We start from the raw sequence: 19,854 nt of genomic DNA on the forward strand, positions 1-19,854 counted from the left end.
CCTCCAGCCTGTTTCCCTCGGGGTGTGGGCTCTGTGGCCCCCGGTGGGGGCAGGGGGGCATCGTGCAAGCCTCTCCTCCAGCGCTGGAAGGCTCTTTCACATTCCAGCCCGGTGACGCACCACTGATCTGACGCCTATGTGGGGATGAGCCCTGCCCACCTCGGAGGACTGCTGGACGGACTGGACGAGAGGAGCCACTGGACACCAGTCGCCCGGCAGAGATTCGAGCTGATGAAATGCTAGCACCGTGACCCTGGTTAGCCTTCTAGCTACCAGCGGACAGCACGTCTCCCTGAGCTGTCCGCACTGTGAAATTAAAAGCCATCGCTAACAAAAAGCACCCTGTAACCCTAACTGTGAGCTGATACTCCTCTTCTCAGACTCACGCAGTGCTTTCCTAGAGCTCTGTCCACACGTGGTTGTGAAAACACGAGGGACAAAATTACAGAAACGTGGTTTTCTCTTGAAACATAATGATTTTCGCTCATGAATAGAAATGTAGTCTGGTACATTACTGAATATTACCTTTGATGTCTTGCTTTAAAACCGCTCGTGATTGTAATCTTATATGTGATGCATGACTTTAAACGACTTTGAAAATCATAACGCTTGTGTCATGAAAGACACACAAAATGCATTTTGCCTACGGTTCTATAGCAAACGCAGCATCTCCTCGAGGATGCATGAGGCGAGGAACAGCGGGAACATGGACGGATCAATCACAAAGGGAGCCTGTGCCACACAGCCCTTCTTTAATGTAGGTGAGAGATTTGTCTCCATCTTGTGAGTTAGTATGAATGTTCTTGCATCTTACGTGAAAAATTATCTTTGTTTTAGAAACTTCACTTGTCACAGATTATGATACCATTCAAAGAACGAAAATTATGCAGGCAGCCAAATTTGGTATGGTCACGGGGCGCCTGGGTGGCACAGCGGTTAAGCGTCTGCCTTGGGCTCAGGGCGTGATCCCGGCGTTATGGGATCGAGCCCCATATCAGGCTCCTCCGCTATGAGCCTGCTTCTTCCTCTCCCACTCCCCCTGCTTGTGTTCCCTCTCTCGCTGGCTGTCTCTATCTCTGTCAAATAAATAAATAAAATCTTTTTAAAAAATTTGGTATGGTCACAACGGGATACATGATTTGAACGATTTCTCATTCTATTCAAGTATAATAATCTTTACGTCAGCGGTCTAACCAGACTGCACGGTTCTGCTCGATTATAGTCCCTTGTGACATAAAAAAATCGTGACTTTATCAAGGAGTCATTTTAGCCTCCAAAGCATTTCGAAAATTCCATCCGAACTCCAAGGGAACGTTTACAAGTGTAAAGGATGTGAAAAAATTGAATTATCTAAATAATGTAAGTTAAGAATTGTTTTATGTCTGTTTTTGTAATGGCTTTTGTCTATGCTGTGATTAGAAGGTGATCTGTCCAATTCTGTAATTCATTTGCTATAAAGAGCCAAAGACAATTAAAAACCCCAAGTCCCAACCCACCTGGGCCCCACATAAAGACATTCATAGCCCTATCCATTATCCAACTCCACCAGGCCCCCGCCTCCAACGGGGTCTATCTCAAACACAACCTCTCAACTCACAAAACAGGAGTCCCGCACAGCACCAACTCAAACTTTCTATGCTCCTGGCATTAGACACCTTCACTCAAAGAAGCTCCGAGAACCATTTACAATTTCTTTCCTCCATTCTTCTTTATCTACGGGAATTTTGCAAAAACAACAAGTTTGAATATTTTGAGGAACTGGAAGTCACTTAACGCTTCAAGAAAGGAAAATTCTTTATACGCTAAAGACAAAATCTAGACTGCTTAAGTTTATCATTTCAGATGATTATAAATCAGTCATGCCAAATAAATCAGTGGAGATAAAAAACTACATGAAAATGTCCTCAGGGAAAAACTGACTGGATATACAGATTGCATATTCATTGTACACATTCCCATTGTAGCAAATCTTCTTTTTAAGGCAAAGGAAACTTCTTTATCTGTACTTTGCCTTACGAAATTATTGTTTCGCTAACCATGTTCATCAAAAGAATTGCTATACACTAAATAGTTTAAGTGAACCTATGGAAAGAATTGTTTTTTGAGGCTCACAAGATGAAGCTTTTGGTAAACTTAAATGCTTTCATTTTTTTGAAGATCTTATTTATTTGGCAGAGAGAGAGAGAGAGAGTACGAGCAGGGGGAGGGGCAGAGGGATAAGGAGAAGCAGGCTCCTGATGAGCAGGGAGCCCGATGCTGGATGTAGTCTCAGGACCCTGAGATCATGACCCAAGCGAAGGTAGATGCTTAACCAACTGAGCCACCCAGGCACCCGACGTAAATGCTTTCAAATTGATCCAAGTTATAGATTCAACCTTTCCCGAGTATTCATTTTCCTAAGGAACAGTTACTTCTAAAAATATTTATGTGCATGATAAAGGCCTGAACAGAAAGTTGGACAACATTCAACATGGTGTCACATTCACTGGCCACCTAGTTTATCACGCGCAGAGCACGCTGCACAGGCAGGGGTCACAGGTTTTACTCAACCCTGAAAAATTAAAGCTGCCCCGCCTCCTGCTGTTCGGGGCCGGGATACACATTGGTGCCTGACGGGAATACATGAAACATTGAAACATAACGGAGGCTCCCTCCAAGTGTTAATGTTCTGCAATTTCTGATACAATTCTTTTGGATAGTACTGGCAAAATGACTAGTTAATTTAATTTTTGCTACCTCAAAGGCCAATTTGAGCAGACTTTTCTTCTTTCCTACTGGTACTTACAAATATAATTTTTGTTACCTTCCTCTCGTTTACATGTTGTGGGTATAGAACAGTTCTAAGTTCCGTGATATGCAAATAACATATGCAAGGGAACATATTATGTCCCTTGTTTTTAGTAACAGGAACAAAAGAGACTCCTAGCGATGTATAAAATATATAGGTTGATGGTTCAGTTCACCAGAATTTTTTTTAGATAAATAGGATTCATTTAACTGAATCGAGTTATCTTTCAGAATGACCCAGAGTAAATCCTTAAAAATGTTCTGACTCTCTTAAAATGCATCCCCCAAATTAACAACCGGGCAATGAAATTGCTTCTTACTGCCAGCTACATCATATCCAAGATAAAAGTTCACATGCTCTGGCCCCTCGGACTCCCAGCTGATACTGGCCCTGGTCTCCGCAGCTGTGGCAGTAAGTTTCCTGATCCCGGGGTTACGGCTTAAGATAAATATACGACAGAAGAATAAAACAAACAAGCAATCTGCAGTGTCCAACACACAAATATAAACTAAGATGAAGTCCTCTGAGATTGTGCAAATAAAATGGAATCAGATTTATTGCTGAAATTTAGGGTTCACTCGGATTTCACTTCCATGACAGAAAGGGTTTTCATTTATAAAAGCAGAATAATGAATAATCAGGAATGATGTACAATATTCAGATTGATGAGTTCTGTTATATGGGTCCTGAATGACGTAAACTGTCGTCCATTAGATAGAGTCCCAGGAAACCTCAGCCCTCACTTACTGATGTGGGGTGGGGTGGGGGTTGCTAAGCAATGCTGGGGGCAGAGGTAACAGAATCTTACTGCAAGGTAAACCCCAATACTAGGAGGCTGCTTCTCGGTTCTACTTAGCAGCTCAGTGTGGGTCTTTAAAGACTGTGTTATGCTCCTTTAGAACAGTGCCTTCTGACCTTTTTGAGTCACAAACTTCTCTAAGAGCCTGCCCATGGGGAGTTCGGGGACCCCAGGTGAGGACACCTGCTTTAGAGACTGCTGATTGGTAGAACACACTGGGAGAGAAGCTGCAATAAGAACTGTCAAATACGCTTTATCAGAACTTTGAAAAGAAGAAATCAAAGAAGTAAGAAGTGTTTTACTTGACACACCCCAGAGAGTCAGACGATCTTTACCTAAGTGTTCATTACATGTCACATTCTGGAAAATCGTAGTACAACCTAAATGGCTTCTTAAAACAGCACATTATGAACACGCTATGACAGTCAATGTCTACTACTAAGTAAAGGTGACATCTCCGGCCATTAAAGGGTATTATTTGGCTATCTGAGGCTGACATTCTCTCAGCCTTCTCGCAATGGCCTAAACTAAAAATGACATATTTACAGGTATATTAACTTGGGTAGTCACAAAAATAAGATCAATGTATTACCCCAGAGAAAATGTCCTAGAATAGTAAATCAGAAAGTGTCCAAGGGCTGACTTAGACTCTGAAATTAAATTCCCAATTATGTTATAGAACTTGGAAGCTAAAGGCCTCTCCTGAAATTAACTTAATGAAAGAGCATTTCTTAGGATCAGAAAGAGAGGTACAGACAGTCCCCAACTTCATGCTGGTTTGACTTTGGATTTTCTGACCTTACAATGGAGTGAAAGCTGTAAGCATTCAGAAACCGCACTTTGAATTTGATCTTTTCTGGGGCAAATGGTTTGTGGTACGATACTCTCATGATGCTGGGCAGGGGAGCCAGCCGCAGTTCCCCCTCAGCCACGGGATCATGAGGGTGAACAACCTACACACTCACAACCATCCTGTCCCCACACGGCCATTCTGCTTTGCACTTTCAGTACAGTAGTCAGTAAATTCCATGAGACAGTTAACACCTCCTTACCACATAGGCGAGAGTAGGTGTTCTGAGCCCATGTCAGGTAGGCTAGGCCAAGCCAGTTTAGGCAAGTTAGATGCATCGAATGCATCTATGACTTAAAATATTTTTGACTTATGATGGATTTATGGGAACGTAACCCCATCATAGGTTGAGTAAGTTCTGGGCACCTGGGTGGCTCAGTCGGTTGAGCGTCTGCCTTGAGCTTGGGTCATGATCCCAGGGTCCTGGGTCCTGCTTTTCCCTCTCATTTTGCCTACCCCCCCGGCTTGTGCGCTCATTCTCTCTCTCTTTCTCAAATAAATAAATAAAATCTTAAAAAAAATAAGTTGAGTAAGTTCTGCATATTGAAGAAATGAAATAATGCACTTGACCTCTGAGATATAATTCACCATCATATGTGTACAATGCACCCCTCTGTGCTAAGGGTGGGAAACAGCAGAGAGCAAAACCGATGATGGAATTATGTAGGGTACTTCTGTGGACCTATTTGATTTTATCATCTGAGATTTTCCTCTTAAAGGAACAGATAATTAAAGGAATATGATCAATGAACAGAGACAGTAAATATGAAACACATACGTACATCAGTGGTAAAGATCCCAGGCAAAACATTAATTTTCGTTAAGAAATTCTGGAATCACAGAACTGAGGAACGTAGTCTTGGTGTACTGATGGGAGATGTCAAGGCAGAAACACAGTGAAATCCTTCCAACAGAAGAGCGCGTAGCTTATTCTTAAAGACAGCCACAGAAGATATCGTACTTTTATCCCAGAGAATTCTAAGGTTCTTTGCTTAACCCTCCACTCATCCACTTTCTGGATGTGTCAGCCACGGGACTGCGAATGCCGTTTCTCATTGGGGCTTTCTGCAAAGCCTGCCTCTTGTCTCCCTACCCTAAGTCTTTCTTTGTAGATCCTGCCGGCGTAGCTACCTACATTTTAGCTTCCTGCACTACGTATGTGATCCTGTCACCCCCCGTTTGAAACATGGCTGGCTCACCTGTGCCCACAGGTAAACACTCTTTCCTTAGCAAGACATTGTGGTCATTAAGGATCATTCACGTCTGGCCTCATCGACCTCTTCAGTCACGTCTCTGGGTAAAACTGAAACATCCTGGGGATTTTCAAAGCCCATGCCTTTGCTTATGCCTCCTACCAGGAATTTATGCACCCCAATCCCCTGACTCATCTGTCCAAATTTATTTGTCTTTCAAGGCCCGGTTCAGTATTACTATTTTTGTGAAATTTTTCCTGATTCTTTTGGGCAAAATAAATGGTTCACTCCTCTATGCTCAGATAAAATAGTGTTCAAATGACTAGCTGAGCATCTATTTTTACTTTTTCTTTTTAAAAAAGATTTATTTATGTATTTGAGAGAGAGCGAGACAGCGTGAATGGGGGGAGGGGCAGAGCAAGAGAACCTTCAAGCAGACTCCCCACTGAGGTGCAGAGCCTGACACGGGGCTTGATCTCACAACCCATGAGATCTCGACTTAAGCCGAAACCAAGACTTGGTCGCTCAACCAACTGAGGCACCCAGGTGCCCCTGTTTTTACTCTTTTTTAATGTGTTGGTCTCACCTGCCACATTCTTAGCATATCAAAGGCAAGGTCTGTCTAACCATCCTGGGACACAGTGCCTTAAAAAAGGCTGGTGCATTTTATGGGGCAGATAGATGTTAGCTATTGACCTGACTGAACTTTTTATATAGTCATTTTGTTGCTGTTGTTCGGGCCAAACTTTAAACCTGATTTTTGTTTACATATTCTTTAGCTTTTCCTTGTTTCTTGACCTCCTTGGTAGTGGTGGGACCAACTCTGGTGTAATTCTACAGTGAAGAAGAGTCTGACCACAGACAGGATTTGCCACCATTTCCCTGGTGCCCAGCTCTGCTCCGTCCTCACTGGCTGACCATAGTCCACCGCTAATTACGTCAAGAATCACGTTCAGTTGCTGACCGGTCAGTCTCTCCCTATTCCTGTACTCCAACCAGTCACCTCACAGTAGTGTTCTGATGGCTGGTCCCAAGGATGAGAAAGTAAAGGCTATGGGCAAAGCAGGGTCCATCCATCAACAACAAGGGCCCAGAACGCAAATCCGTTCGCTGTATGTTTTTGGATCATTTCTGCAGATGCCTTCACAGGTTTATTTTCTAGAATCCCAGACCCCAAAACTATTTAAAGAGACACAGAAATTGAACAGATGCAGCTGAACAGCTATGACTGTTACACAGACACTGAAGGCTTTACCCAAGTGAGGACACGGCTGCAAATAAGGGCGTCCTAAAGATCTCAGGAGTGTGTCCGTGCCCCCTGGGGGCGTGGGAAGGGAAGGGGTGGCTATGGTGCAGGGCAGCCAAATGGACTGTCCTGCGTTCTACTTAGCCGTGTAAATGCTCCTTTTGCAAACTGCATGTTTGTAAGTTTGGGTTTCATGAACATCTCCTAAAATCTGTAAGAAAATTTTTAAAAAATGTAAACTCAGCTGCATCTCTTTTCCCCCCTCAATCAGAGGTGAACTGAAATCCCCAGAGGCCGAAGCTCCCAGAGCTGAGGATATCACCCGTGCTTTCTCCCTGCGAGCCATCTCTGATTCTTTCCCCCTCGTTGAGAGAAAAAGCGAAAACCCATACAAATTTGAAAATTTAGGAGGATCGTAGGGAACTTTCCTTTTTCTCCTCTCTCAGAGAGTATCTAAACTGTACGGAGAAGAAACATAAAGAGAATAGAGTTCATTCTTAGATCGAAAAAAAGAGATCTTTTTAAGGAAAGAAAACCCAGGATAACAAATGATTTCTTGAGCGGTTTAAGTCTTATGGCATTTGCCCTCACTTTACGCAAGCGCTGTTCAGCGGCCCGTGCACCATTAACACTGTAGAGAAGATAAGGTTAGGTTTAGGCTTTTGAAAACCGCTTAAACCCTATTTCTCTTCTTATCTGATATACACCCGATTTCAACGTCAGGGGCTACGTGAACCTTCTGACAGCCCACTTCTGCGTGTCCTATCATCGTAAGCAACTCACAATTCAATTTAGTAACATTAAATGGTAGAACTGAAACTATTTTAATAAGGATTTCTCTTAATTGGTTTTAATTCATTAACATCAGTGGGTAATTTTTTTCCAGTGAATGCATGCCGTCTTCCAACGCGGCAAGTCAGCGGGAAACTCGGGCTCCCTCACAGACAGCCCTCTTATAGCACCATTAACGCAGCTCCTGACTCCAGGCAGAGCCGCGGGGACGCGGCCACTGCGTCGGGAAGGCGGCCAGGCTTTCTCTGGAATGCTTCAGTGAAAGGTTACCAGGGGAACCTAGCAGGGAATTATTGTAACACAACCAAGGACTTTAATTGATATCTAATTAAGCCAGGCAAGGCGCAGACACGTAAAGGGGAAGCTTATATCTTTCTACAATACTGTGGAAATTTTGAATTTTCACAGCCTCATTCTTTCAAGTCTAAAAGCACACAGATGGTGGTATTAACGTGGCTATCATTCTGATTCAGTTACTTCAAAATCTATCCGATCTACAGCTTATCATTCACCAAGGCTATGAATAGAAGCAGATTTCTAAAAAAAATAAATAAATAAAAGATCTGAATCAGGCCTGCATGCACACATCTGAGTAATTTTAGGCAAGGCACTTCTTTCTCATGGTCTTCTTCATTCCTATTTGTTCTCAAACCTGTCAAAGTCCAAGACCACCCCTGGCCAGGGGGACTCCACAGGAAAAGAGTGCCCTGTGGCTGGGACTCCCAGCTCTTGTAAAAGCTAACAGATCAACCACTAGCCAAGGGCCAAAGCCCGAGGAGGCTCTTCGGGGATGCATCAGGGGGAAGACCTATCCCAGGGGATTCAAGCACTGCTCTCCCAACACACCTTTCTCACCCAGAGAGCTGAGAGGAACAAAGGAGAGCAGAAGCACTCCACCATCCCCCAGGGGGAAGAGACGGGGGCAGGTGCAGCGTGGTGAAGACAGGATGGAACCACACAGCTGGGGAGAGCATGTGGGCTGACAGGAAGACCTGCTCGGAGGGATCCTGGTGGGGCGACTGCGGGTCCCGGGCCAGTCAGAGGGCATCACTAAGTCGAAACTCCGAATGGAAGGTGTGGTGTCGTGTCAGCAAAGAGGACACTTGTGTCTCCAAGGAGTGGGGCTCAATCAGATGAGAACGGAGAGCTCGGCTGATCTGAGTTCTTACAGGCTGTTCGCAGCACAGGACGAATATTTCTGAACCCTGAGCATGGGGTGTGGCCACAGAGAGGATCTGGGACAACCCACCATGTGGGTCCCGTCTGATCCAGCCCCCATCCCATCATTAAAAGCAAAGATAAGGGTTTGTACCACGGATGGGTCTTGTGAAGAAGGGTTAGAAGAATTCAGTGTGTGGCTTTCGACTTGTGGAAAAGACTAGACGTGAATTTTAAAGCCAAGATCTTCCAAGATCTTCTCCTCCGTTTGGTGTTTCAAAGCTCATTTTATATCTTTTTTTTTTTTTTTTAAACCCATGCTGCACTTCGCCATGTTTAACATTGCAAATTTCAAACATGTATAAAGTCATGCAGATGAATGATTTTACCTTTGCCTGCACCTACATCGGGTGGAGGAATACCAGCTTCAATGAAGGGAAACAGAAACAGGACACTATATAGTTAGATGTAACACACCCACGAGCATGTAAAGCGATATAAAAACACTTATTAAAATGCCAAAGCATGCAAGAAGAAGGAAGCGTCCCGCATCTGGTACAGGGGACAGAGATATGTTGGTGCCCCAGGCATACCCAGCAACCAGATCCACACATTCCTTAAGGTGCATTATTCATAGTCCCCCCTTACGGAACAAGGCATAAGGTATTTCAAACCAACTTTGGGGGTAGAAAAGTCAATTCCTCGTGCTAGGGAAGATACATAAATAACCCTCAGGCAATTCTACAATTTAATGACATGCAAACTCAGAAAATCTTTAATAAAGTTTTTTGACACTTTCATCGAATTGAAATTTTTTCAAAATAATTTTTTTAAAGTCGCAAAGGAAGTACTGACTCCTTTTCTTGAAACTCTAATGGGACTGTTTTGCTTTCTCTGTACCAGACGGCATACCAAAATACAAAGTCCCGTGCTCAAACGCAAAATAAACGCACTATTTCATAACCGTTTCATAGTCCTTGCTAGAAATCCTCAACCAGAATGTGGCCTAGCGAACTATCTTCTGGTGACTCAAGACCAGAACTAGAATTACATCTATTTATTTGCATACGGATGCGTGTGGCGGTGTGCACACACGCATGTGTATTACATGTATGTGTGTGTACGTATACGTGTGAAGTTGTAGACAGGAAAACCCATTGCCTTGAACTTTGAGTTCCTGTGTGGCAAAATGCTGTAACTTCCCACTCTCATCTCAACTTTTTAAAGTCAGCTTACAAATTTCACACAGACTCGGAAAACAAATAACCAATAGTTATTCTCACATGAATTGAATAATTGACTTTATAGATGTCCGGATGGGAAATTACAAACAAGTGTTCGCATTAGTTGGGAAGATGGAGCCTCCGTGGGAGGAAGGAAAGAGAAGGCACACGTTCAGGTGAAAGACTTTGGTCTCGCGACACTTAGAGTTACGTGAATTTTATACATACCCATCTTACCTTCATCCACAGTTGTCACCGCCTCCTCCGTTATTTGACTGCCGGATCCTGCCGCTGTCTGTGCATAAAAATAAAACTTATACCGCGTGCTGAAATTTAAATTCTTTAAAGTCCAGCGCGTCTTGTTGGCAGGAATTTTCAGATCCACCAGTGGGCCTAATTCGTGGGTGCTGTTAACTGGCAATAAAAAACAACAGAGATGAGCATTCCCCCTTAATTGCTATAGGAATACTATTATAAATAAAAACGTCAAGCAAAAATGACACACTTGGATTACATTCCCTTTGTAATCCTCTTCACTCCTTGCCTGACGTAACTGTCGTTCGCTGTTTATGGCTCCTATACTATCGCAAAATGGGGGGAAATATGTTCCCCACGGGCTTAGGAGCCAGGGGGATTTTATGGCTGAATTCCAGTAGCATTTCTTTTCTCTGTGTTTTTGCAGGTGGTGTCATGTAACCCCAAACTTCGGCCTCAGAGGTCTTGTGCCAAAGGAACCCCTCTTTTTCTACGTTTCTTTTCCTTTCCTTTCCTTTTCCCTTCCCTTCTCTCCCCTCCCCTCCTCTCTCCTTTCCTTTTTTCTTACCATTTTCTAGTTACGGATAACTCACGCCTACCTAACCTAACAATAGCATCCACCCCACCCTCAAAGGTCTGTTGCATTCCACAGACTGCTTGCTTTTCAATAGCATATACGTCTTTAGGAAGTCTGACGTGAAGTTCCTTCTGGAACACCTCTGGAAGGTATACGGAGATATTCTATAGCGCTAAAGAAATAACCAGTTTGTATTTTAAGAAAACAGCTAAGTTTTTCCTTTTGGAACCATATCCGCCCCCCTCCCCTTGCCTTCTCCCAATAACTCACTTGGCTGATATTTTAAGGTGTACTCAGTCAAAATGCCGTTCGGGCGGCTTGGTGGGTCCCACTCCAGAGTGAGGGAGTCTAGTGTCGGGTTAACAATCTTCAAAGAGGACGGAGCACTGGGCACTTAGAGTGAGAGGACACAGAGTCAACAAAAGTTTTTGGATGTTTCCAAAATGGATTCAGATGACGTACTGTACCATGTTCACACCATTCACCAAGGTTTTCTGTAACTCACTCTTGCTCCCGATTCAGCCAAAAATACACTGCCAGAAACCCGTGACAAGAACCCGTTCAGCTGTTCTCTTCCTCTTTTTTTCCTCATCATTTCCATTTAGACTCATTAAAGCCATCTTCCAAAATACGTAAAAATGTTGCCTTTAGATGGACCCAAACCAATATTTGTAAAGGAGATGGGACTTGTGTCGTGAATGGTGTCTTGATAAAAGCAAACTGGTGACTAAGTGAAACTATTCTAACCAGACCTTTGAGTAGACACAGCTGTGTTCTGGGCTATTAAGAACTGTTTTCTCCAACAAACCAGGTGTCTCCGAACACCCAGGACACCCTGCCTGCTGGGCTCTGGGCATGAGCCAGCCTGCCCAGGTGCAGAGTGGTTCTTATCTGGAGAGCTGACAGACGCCCAGATTCTCGCGGCGATGGACAAAAGCCGCGGTGCTGGCGGACCCCTCCTCCCCCTGCTCTGGGGACAGCCCGCAGGGTGTCACGTTCTCTATGGCAGAGGCTGGCAAATGACCAGAGGACACATGTCTGGTCTTCTTTTATTCACTTTCTCATGAGGATGATGGATGGAGGCAGTTCTCCCTCCCGGTCGCTAGCACCTTTACACACCCACCGTATTCCCAAGACCCACTAATGGCACCCCTGTCTCTCCCATCACTCCAGCCAGAAACCAAGGAGTCAACCCGACTTTCTCCCTCTGCCTCATTTCCTCCATCTCCGGGGACACTACATCCTGTCAGTGCTACCCTCGTACATCCATTCCCTACTCTCCTCTCTACCACTGCCCCACTTCAGGCCCTCAGTGGCCTTTGCCTGGGCCTAGAAGAGTCCTGGCACATAGTTCTCAGCCTCCCCGAGCCACTCCTCTCAGAATCGGATGATAGCCAAAAACTGTCTCCAGAGAAGTAAACACATATTGCCTATAAAAGTAGGGGGTTCATGGAGCTCCTTACACCCATTCATTGACCCCCCCCCCCAGGAGACTCCAGTCTTCCAGTTAAGAGCCTCTGGCTTACAGGTTAATATCCGTAGCACGTAAGACCATCCAAGGTACGGGCCCTCCCTCGCTCACCTTCCTCTCTTTCCTCACCATTCCTGGCTACACAACTGATAGTTCCTTGAGGAAGCCATGCTGCTTCATACCATCGTGTCTGTGGACATACTACTTCCTCTCTTCCTTACCCTTTAATTCGCGGGTCATCTCTACTATGACACCTTCCCCGAACCATCTCAAGGAGCAGTGAGGTCTCACTAGTGAAAGCCTCGAGAGGAAGAAGGCTTCAGCCTCTGAAGCAGCAATGGACCGAGGACAAGCAATTGTCATAGGAGGGGAGCTGAGACACAGGAAGACCCTCAGAGGATGCTGGTCAGGTGCCAACATCATGAGCCCTTCAAAGGAGCCAGGACCTGGTTTGTCTGCGAACTACTTGTATCAAAAAGACCTAAGGAGGGGCGCCTGGGTGGCACAGCGGTTAAGCGCCTGCCTTCGGCTCAGGGCGTGATCCCAGCGTTATGGGATCGAGCCCCATATCAGGCTCCTCTGCTATGAGCCTGCTTCTTCCTCTCCCACTCCCCTGCCTGTGTTCCCTCTCTCGCTGGCTGTCTCTCTCTCTGTCAAATAAATAAATAAAATCTTAAAAAAAAAAAAAGACCTAAGGAATCCACAGAAGTGATTTGGCTCATTTTTAATACAGGCTTGGAGCAAAATTCAAATGCGTGAATCCTTATCTTCCTTACTCTACTGTCCCTCTCTCCCTCATCTACTAGGCTCCCATGTCTCTGTGCCCAAACTCCTCCTGCCCCACCCCTGCACTGATGGATAGTGGATCCTCCCTCCCCCTCCCCTTGCAATGGCCCCTTCTGGCAATGCTTTTCCTTCTCTTTCCAACCCATTTTGTCAAGACCTCCAACCTTCTAACCCAGTTCAACTTCAGCAGAAATGATAAAGGTGCACCAGAAAAGAAGTCAACTACGACTGACAGGATTATTTTTCTTCCCAGGTGTTTTTCTCAGGTTATCACATTAGTGCTCATGCTTTTCAAAAGAAGGAACCGAGGCTTAGAGAAGTTACAGAACTCCCTTCGGGTCAGAAAGTTAATGACCCAAATAAACACCAACTTAGCAAGGTTTCTGACAGTGTGACGAAGTGTGGAGAAAAACTTCAGTCAGGAGAGGGGGTTTGGGGCAGCATTTTGCATCGTGAAGCCTCCCACGTACCCTCGGGCCACATATGAGCTGACACTACGCCAGCTTTGTGGGGCCCCTTCTGTCCTGCAAAGCCTCTCAGGACGAGCCATATGCTCTAGGATCTCAGTCACGTCCGCCTCCTACCTCCTTCTGGAGTGTTAAAGACTCTGTCGGGGCTGGCCGGGCCCTCCCCTTTCCCGTTGACCACGCGGACGTTCAGCGTGTAGTGGCTGAAGGGCTCCAGCCCAGGCAACATGCCGTGAGTCTTGCTGCCCTGGAAAGTGAGGATCTTTTTCTCAAGGTGGCGTCTGTTTCTCTTAGACGAACTCTGTGCCTTCCAGTAGTAAATCTGAAAGAGCACGGGCAAAAGTCAGGGACAGGTAAGGGAGCAAACAAGATTCCTCCTGCTCACGAGATTCAAGTCTTATGCCTGTGTCCTAGAAAATGTCGTTGGTGCATTTTAGAAGAAGATTCTTGGCAAAACTGAGAGATATTGATTATGAGGCAACACAGGAGACACCCAAACATAATGAGGGAAACGGAATTGAGAACATTTGATGCAGCTGGGCTATAGGCTACTGGTTTGGAGAAGCGTGAGGGAAAGAAACGGAACAGCGTGACACCCACACAGACCTCTCTAGAACATAAGGGAATGGAAGATGATGGAAGGATTGAAGCATCTTACTTGTATAAAATATTCTAAAACCAAAAATTACTGCCCAGTATTTACATACTTCTCCAGAGCTAATACAATGTCATGGGCAATATATCATTTAATTTAAGCCTAAAAGCCATGGTGAAGCTTTTATTATTATTCCTTTTGCACAGATGAACCCCGGACCGCCGAGTGGCTTGCCCCCGGCCACTGGGCAAGCAAAAGCCACAGTGGGTTCTCCACTCCAAGTTTAGGGCTTTCTCACTAACCCAAACTGTAACACTTCGTTAAAAATACTTTTTTTTTTTTTTGGTATTAAATGGCAGGCACAGGTTTTGGAAAGGTGGGTAAGCAAAGAGTTGATTAACTTTGGCTAAAAATCCAGAATTGCTGTTTATTAAGTCTTCTGAAATTCTTCTTAGAAGTTTAAAAGCATTTTCAAGAGAAGTCAACATATATACAGAATCTGGCAATACTAGAGAAAAAAAACCCAACACTGAATCTGCTGCAGTGCCGACAGTGATCTCTAGGGGTCAGTGTTAACAAACCAGAGCCGTGACTTTCTCCGTGGGCGCAAAACCAGTTCTTAGCCCATCCATCGCGCATCTCTACGCATCAGTCTTTCTGTGCTTCCCAAGAACTAAGATAAACGATGGTCATAAGAATGACCCTGTCGGGACTATATGAGTTTGAAGTACAATCTGAATGATTTTTAAAAAAATGCCTACGTTATTTTCAGGACAATTTTGTGTGTTTAACACGTGTGGTAGCATTGCTTTAAAGCTAGGTGCATTCGGTTGAATTTTAGTTTCTAAAACACTAGTTTTCCCCATTTTGTGCCTCTGTTAATTGTTTAGTTGGAAAAATTTTAGGTCACCTGTGGGGAAAACGGAGAAAATAGGTTTTGTTTGTTTTTTTCCCCCACTTTAGATGCAGTGAGGTTTTGCTTCTGCTCTAGTTGGGGTTCCTTAGAGACATGGCCTGTCCGGGGTGATAAACCAGACGAACTCTCAAGGCCTCCGGCCAAGAGAAGTGCATCTGGCATTCACTGAGGGCCTGTTCCTACGGGAAGAAAGCAAAAAAACCTCCCTTCACTTGCCCGATAGCCTTGCAGGTGTCCTCGGATACTTTTCAGAGGTACGGGGTCCCAGTGCACCTCGGCTAAGGTACTGTTCACCACATTCACGCGCACGTTTCCAGGCGCCACCATTGGGACTAGGGAAAAACAGGAAAGGGGGCAGAGGCAGAAGTATCAACGTTATTTTGAATTTCACGCAAAAATGCCACTCACAATTCTGGCTTGAAGTATGACCCAGCTTTGTTCTATGGATTATCAAGGATTGAGAGATTTTTTTGGTATCTGTTTGTCTGACTTGGTGAGAATAATGTACCTTTTTAAAAAGTAATGACACGTGACATTCTGAACCTGTTTGTTACATACGTAGCAGGCTTTTTGCATTCAGGAATGTTGAGCAAAATAACTGCTGCCCCTCCCAATCCAAGCACCCCCTGGAAATGGCCTCGGCTTGCACCTTTGCTAAGTCTGTTTTGGGGTATAAACAAAAGTATCAGTGACACAGCGTCAAACACTTACGGTCTTCTCCAGAATGCCCCATGACCACGGCTGGCTCTGGAGCAAATCCCACGTCATTCAGGGCCTGCACTTTGATCAGGTATGGAACGAAGGTTGGCGTGCCCGAGACAATATACTTGGATACATTTGCCACCACCACGGACGTCCATTCGTCGTCGCCATCTTTCTGGCGCCAGCTCACTTTGTACTGAAGGCCCGGCCCGTTAGATTCGAAACCGTTCAAGGGCTAGAAGAAAAGCCAAATAATCAGAGCTTCTAAAACAGATCAGACTGAGCAAACTTCCCCTGGAATACCAAATTCAATTCCCGGACTTTAGGAAAATGAGCACTGAAATGCTAAAATGTGAGCTATTCACAATGTCCTCCAGGGACCTTTTATTTATTTATTTATTTTTTCATTCGTGATGAGATTCAAAGCTTGTTTGAGATCAACATTTCGAAATTGTTAATTTCTATCTTAAAGTTGTAAATACCACATAAGCCTCTCAAACTCTGGCTCCAGTCAAGGGGGGGGGGGTTACTCAGAGCGTTTCAGTTACATAGTTTCCTTTATATATTCCTGTTTGTGCCACAGGACATCATTGTCTATTTTACTTAGAGCCAGAAGCCTGTGAACTGCTTCTTTATTAAAAAAAAAAAGTTGGCTCGTCGGGGCGCCTGGCTGGCTGTCGGAGGAACATGCGACTCTTGATCTCGGGGTTGTGGGTTCGAGCTCCACAGTGGGTGTAGCGATTACTTAAAAATAAAATCTTAAAAAAACATTGTCTTGTCAGTCTATCCTGGTTTACACGTATGTATGTATGTATATAAATATGCATGAGTATGTATGCATATAAGTGTGCCTGCATAGGTCTATTAAAATAAGTTTTAAAATCACACAAGTGAATATATGTTAATTTTCCAAGTCCAGAAAATACAGATAAATCAGAAAGAGAGAGAGAGAGAGAGAGAGAGAGAGAAAAGCAGAGGCAGAAGAAGTTGACTACTAGGAATTACTTGGTGCACGTCTTCTAGACGGCTCTCTATGATGATGATAATACCAGCTAGCATTTATTGAGCATATATACGTGCTAGGCATGTTCTAGGGGCCTTATACGTATTGACTCCTTTACTTGTGTGACGTTGGTTCTATGACTAGTCCCATCATACAAATACATAATGGTGACGTTAAGCAACCACTCACACAGTAAGTGGCAAATCTGGGATTTGCACCCATTCATCTGGGCTCCAAGGATCAAGCTTTTTTTTTTTTTTTTTAAAGATTTTATTTATTCGACAGAGATAGAGACAGCCAGAGAGAGAGGGAACACAAGCAGGGGGAGTGGGAGAGGAAGAAGCAGGCTCATAGCGGAGGAGCCTGATGTGGGGCTCGATCCCATAACGCCAGGATCACGCCCTGAGCTGAAGGCAGACGCTTAATGACTGCACCACCCAGGCGCCCCTACATCTCTTGCTTTAAATGACATTATTGTGTAGCAGTTAAAAGTTTGATCCTTGGGGCGCCTGGGTGGCACAGCGGTTGAGCGTCTGCCTTTGGCTCAGGGCGTGATCCCAGCGTTATGGGATCGAGCCCCACATCAGGCTCCTCCGCTGGAGCCTGCTTCTTCCTCTCCCACTCCCCCTGCTTGTGTTCCCTCTCTCACTGGCTGTCTCTCTCTCTGTCAAATAAATAAATAAAATCTTTTAAAAAAAAAAAAAGAAAGAAAGAGATGTAATATATATTTTTCCCCAAAATGGATGAAATGGGATTTTAATACCATTGTTTGTTTGGAGAGAGAGAAAGAGAGAGAGAGAGGGAGCACGCAAGCAGGGGTGGGGGTAAGGGGCAGAGGGAGAGAGAGAATCTCAAGCAGATCCTGACATGGGGCTCGATCTCACGACCCTGAAACCACGACCTGAGCCGAAATCAAGAGTCGGATGCTTAACCGACCGAGCCACCCAGGCGCCCCACCACAGACGTTGTTTAAACACAACTTTTTTTTTGTTTCTTACTCTAAGATACACTGGGGAAAGTGGAAGGCTTCATGCCGAGCTCACCTTCCAGGTAATCACCAAATTATCAGGCTCTGATCCCAGTCCTTCCACAGCCGTGGGATTTGTGTCAGGTTCTGGAAGGTAAGCAGCCACAGGTGTGTAAGTTTTGGTCTTTTTTTTTTTTTAAACAGTGGAAAACTTTTCTATTTCATTTCCCGTCACAGAAGCCCCGCTTTACCTGCAGCTTTGGTCAAATACTGTTCGGATGCCTCGCTGGGCAAGCTCCGCCCCAGGCTGTTCACGGCCATGACCCTGAAGGAGTAGTTCACGTAAGGTGACAGCTTCAGCTGGGCTGTGGTCTGCATTCCAGAAACCTCGGTTTGGTGGTGCCACAGCCCTGCCTCGTGCATTGCATCTTCATATTCAATGATGAATTCTGGCCACGACACACACACACACACACACACACAGAACCCAAGACAGTGAGGTCAGCCACCGAGGGTAGGATCGAGGACAAGGAACAGAACAAGCTAACAAGAGTAGCCGAACATGAATTATTTCACTTTCAAGAAAAAATCTGGGAGAATATTTTGATTTAAGAGTTCTATCATTATCCTCAATACTTAAGCATACCCAATAATATTTAGTATTCTTTCTTTCGTACCCGAGTTGAGTTACTTAAAACTGTATAGAAGTGGTCTCCATATCCTTAGGAAAGATTCAATATATGAAAAGATGGTCAGGTTTTCTTTTTTTCATAACAGGAGAAATTAAAATAAATATAGTGAGATACCACTTTCCGCTACACAGACTGGCAGCAATCAAAAGTTTAACATCCTTTGTTGAGGATTACACAGGCAAACAAGCATTCTCCTACTTTCTGGGAAGTGTAAATTGGCATAACTTCTATAGAGGACAATTTAGAACATCTCACAATATTCAACTCAGATCTCCTTTGATTGAGAAACGAAACTCCTACCAATTTATTTTGAATAAATGTGCTCATACATAGGCTCAGAGGCACATGAAAAAGAGCCCATATCACAGCATTGTTTGCCGCTGAAACAAGCTAACTGCAAACAACCTAAATGTTCATCATCAGGACACTGATCAAATAAGTTACGGTGTATCCACAAAGGGGAATATTCTGCAGCTGTAAGAACTGAAGGGGGCTACTCCATATGCCACCGAAACGGAATGATTCCTGAGCTGCACTGTTCAGTGTAACCAGGTAGGGTATAGAACAGTGCGGAACACTTGAGTGAGAGCACAAAGATGGACTGTAATGTGCACAGATACCTATATGTGTGAATATGCACGTATTACCTCCCAGAGTATACACGCCGACAACAACGGCGGGAGTCAGAGGTAGGAGGAAGACTTACTGTTCAGTGCATGCCCTTTTGCATCTACTAAAATTTTGTGGCACGTACATGTTTTACCCTGGTTAAAAAAACAGATATTTAGATACTTATCGATTGCCTGTAACGTGCCTCGTATCATGAATGACAGATACAAAGATGTAGTAGCAGTGCTCTGTGCTGCAGTGCTCCGAAGCTAAGTGGCTCCAGTTCACCTTTCAATCTCCACTCACTGGCTGGTGATCTCCAATCTCAGAAACTGGTGACTTGTGCGTTTGTATTGGCAGCCCCTGCCTCCGCTTGAACTGCACGCGTGGACAGTTCATTGACTCAGTAACTGCACCTGCTTCTCTCTGACGGCGTGACACACTGCTTACGGCCAGGAGGGATCCCGATCAGGGATCATGCCGCACTTGCTTTTTACCTTTGCACACACGGCAGCACCACAATACGGAACCGCAATATCGTGCGGGAACCGGAAACTGCCCCGAGGTCGTATTTCATGTGGTGTCTGACAGATGTGACAGTGTTTTTTAAACATCAAAATTTAAAAATCAAAAACTTAAAACATATCCCGAGGCACCCTGGTGAGTCTGCTGAGGTTCCATAGGGAACAGTTCACAGACTTCACAGAGAACTGTGGTCCTGCCTGGTCTCCCTGCTTCCCCTCTTGTTCTTCTATAGACCATTCC

The 19,854-nt window shown here is 44.7% G+C and overlaps 1 protein-coding gene across 1 annotated transcript in view; it reads right to left on the reverse strand.

The window, feature by feature from the left end:
- The window catches only part of NRCAM (neuronal cell adhesion molecule), a 76,732-nt gene that overhangs the window by 16,574 nt on the left and 40,304 nt on the right, over positions 1-19,854 (reverse strand). The window contains exons 17-24 of the mRNA XM_008703519.2: positions 18,040-18,237; positions 17,865-17,935; positions 15,828-16,053; positions 15,333-15,448; positions 13,723-13,927; positions 11,152-11,274; positions 10,287-10,463; positions 9,216-9,251 (exon numbers count right to left, since the gene is read on the reverse strand). Of these exons, the coding sequence (XP_008701741.1) occupies positions 9,216-9,251; positions 10,287-10,463; positions 11,152-11,274; positions 13,723-13,927; positions 15,333-15,448; positions 15,828-16,053; positions 17,865-17,935; positions 18,040-18,237 (1,152 nt within the window). The remainder of the gene's footprint in view (positions 1-9,215; positions 9,252-10,286; positions 10,464-11,151; positions 11,275-13,722; positions 13,928-15,332; positions 15,449-15,827; positions 16,054-17,864; positions 17,936-18,039; positions 18,238-19,854) is intronic.

Source organism: Ursus maritimus, unplaced genomic scaffold, assembly GCF_017311325.1.
Source record: "Ursus maritimus isolate PB19 unplaced genomic scaffold, ASM1731132v1 scaffold_3, whole genome shotgun sequence".
In the NCBI taxonomy this organism is placed as follows: Eukaryota; Metazoa; Chordata; class Mammalia; order Carnivora; family Ursidae; genus Ursus; species Ursus maritimus.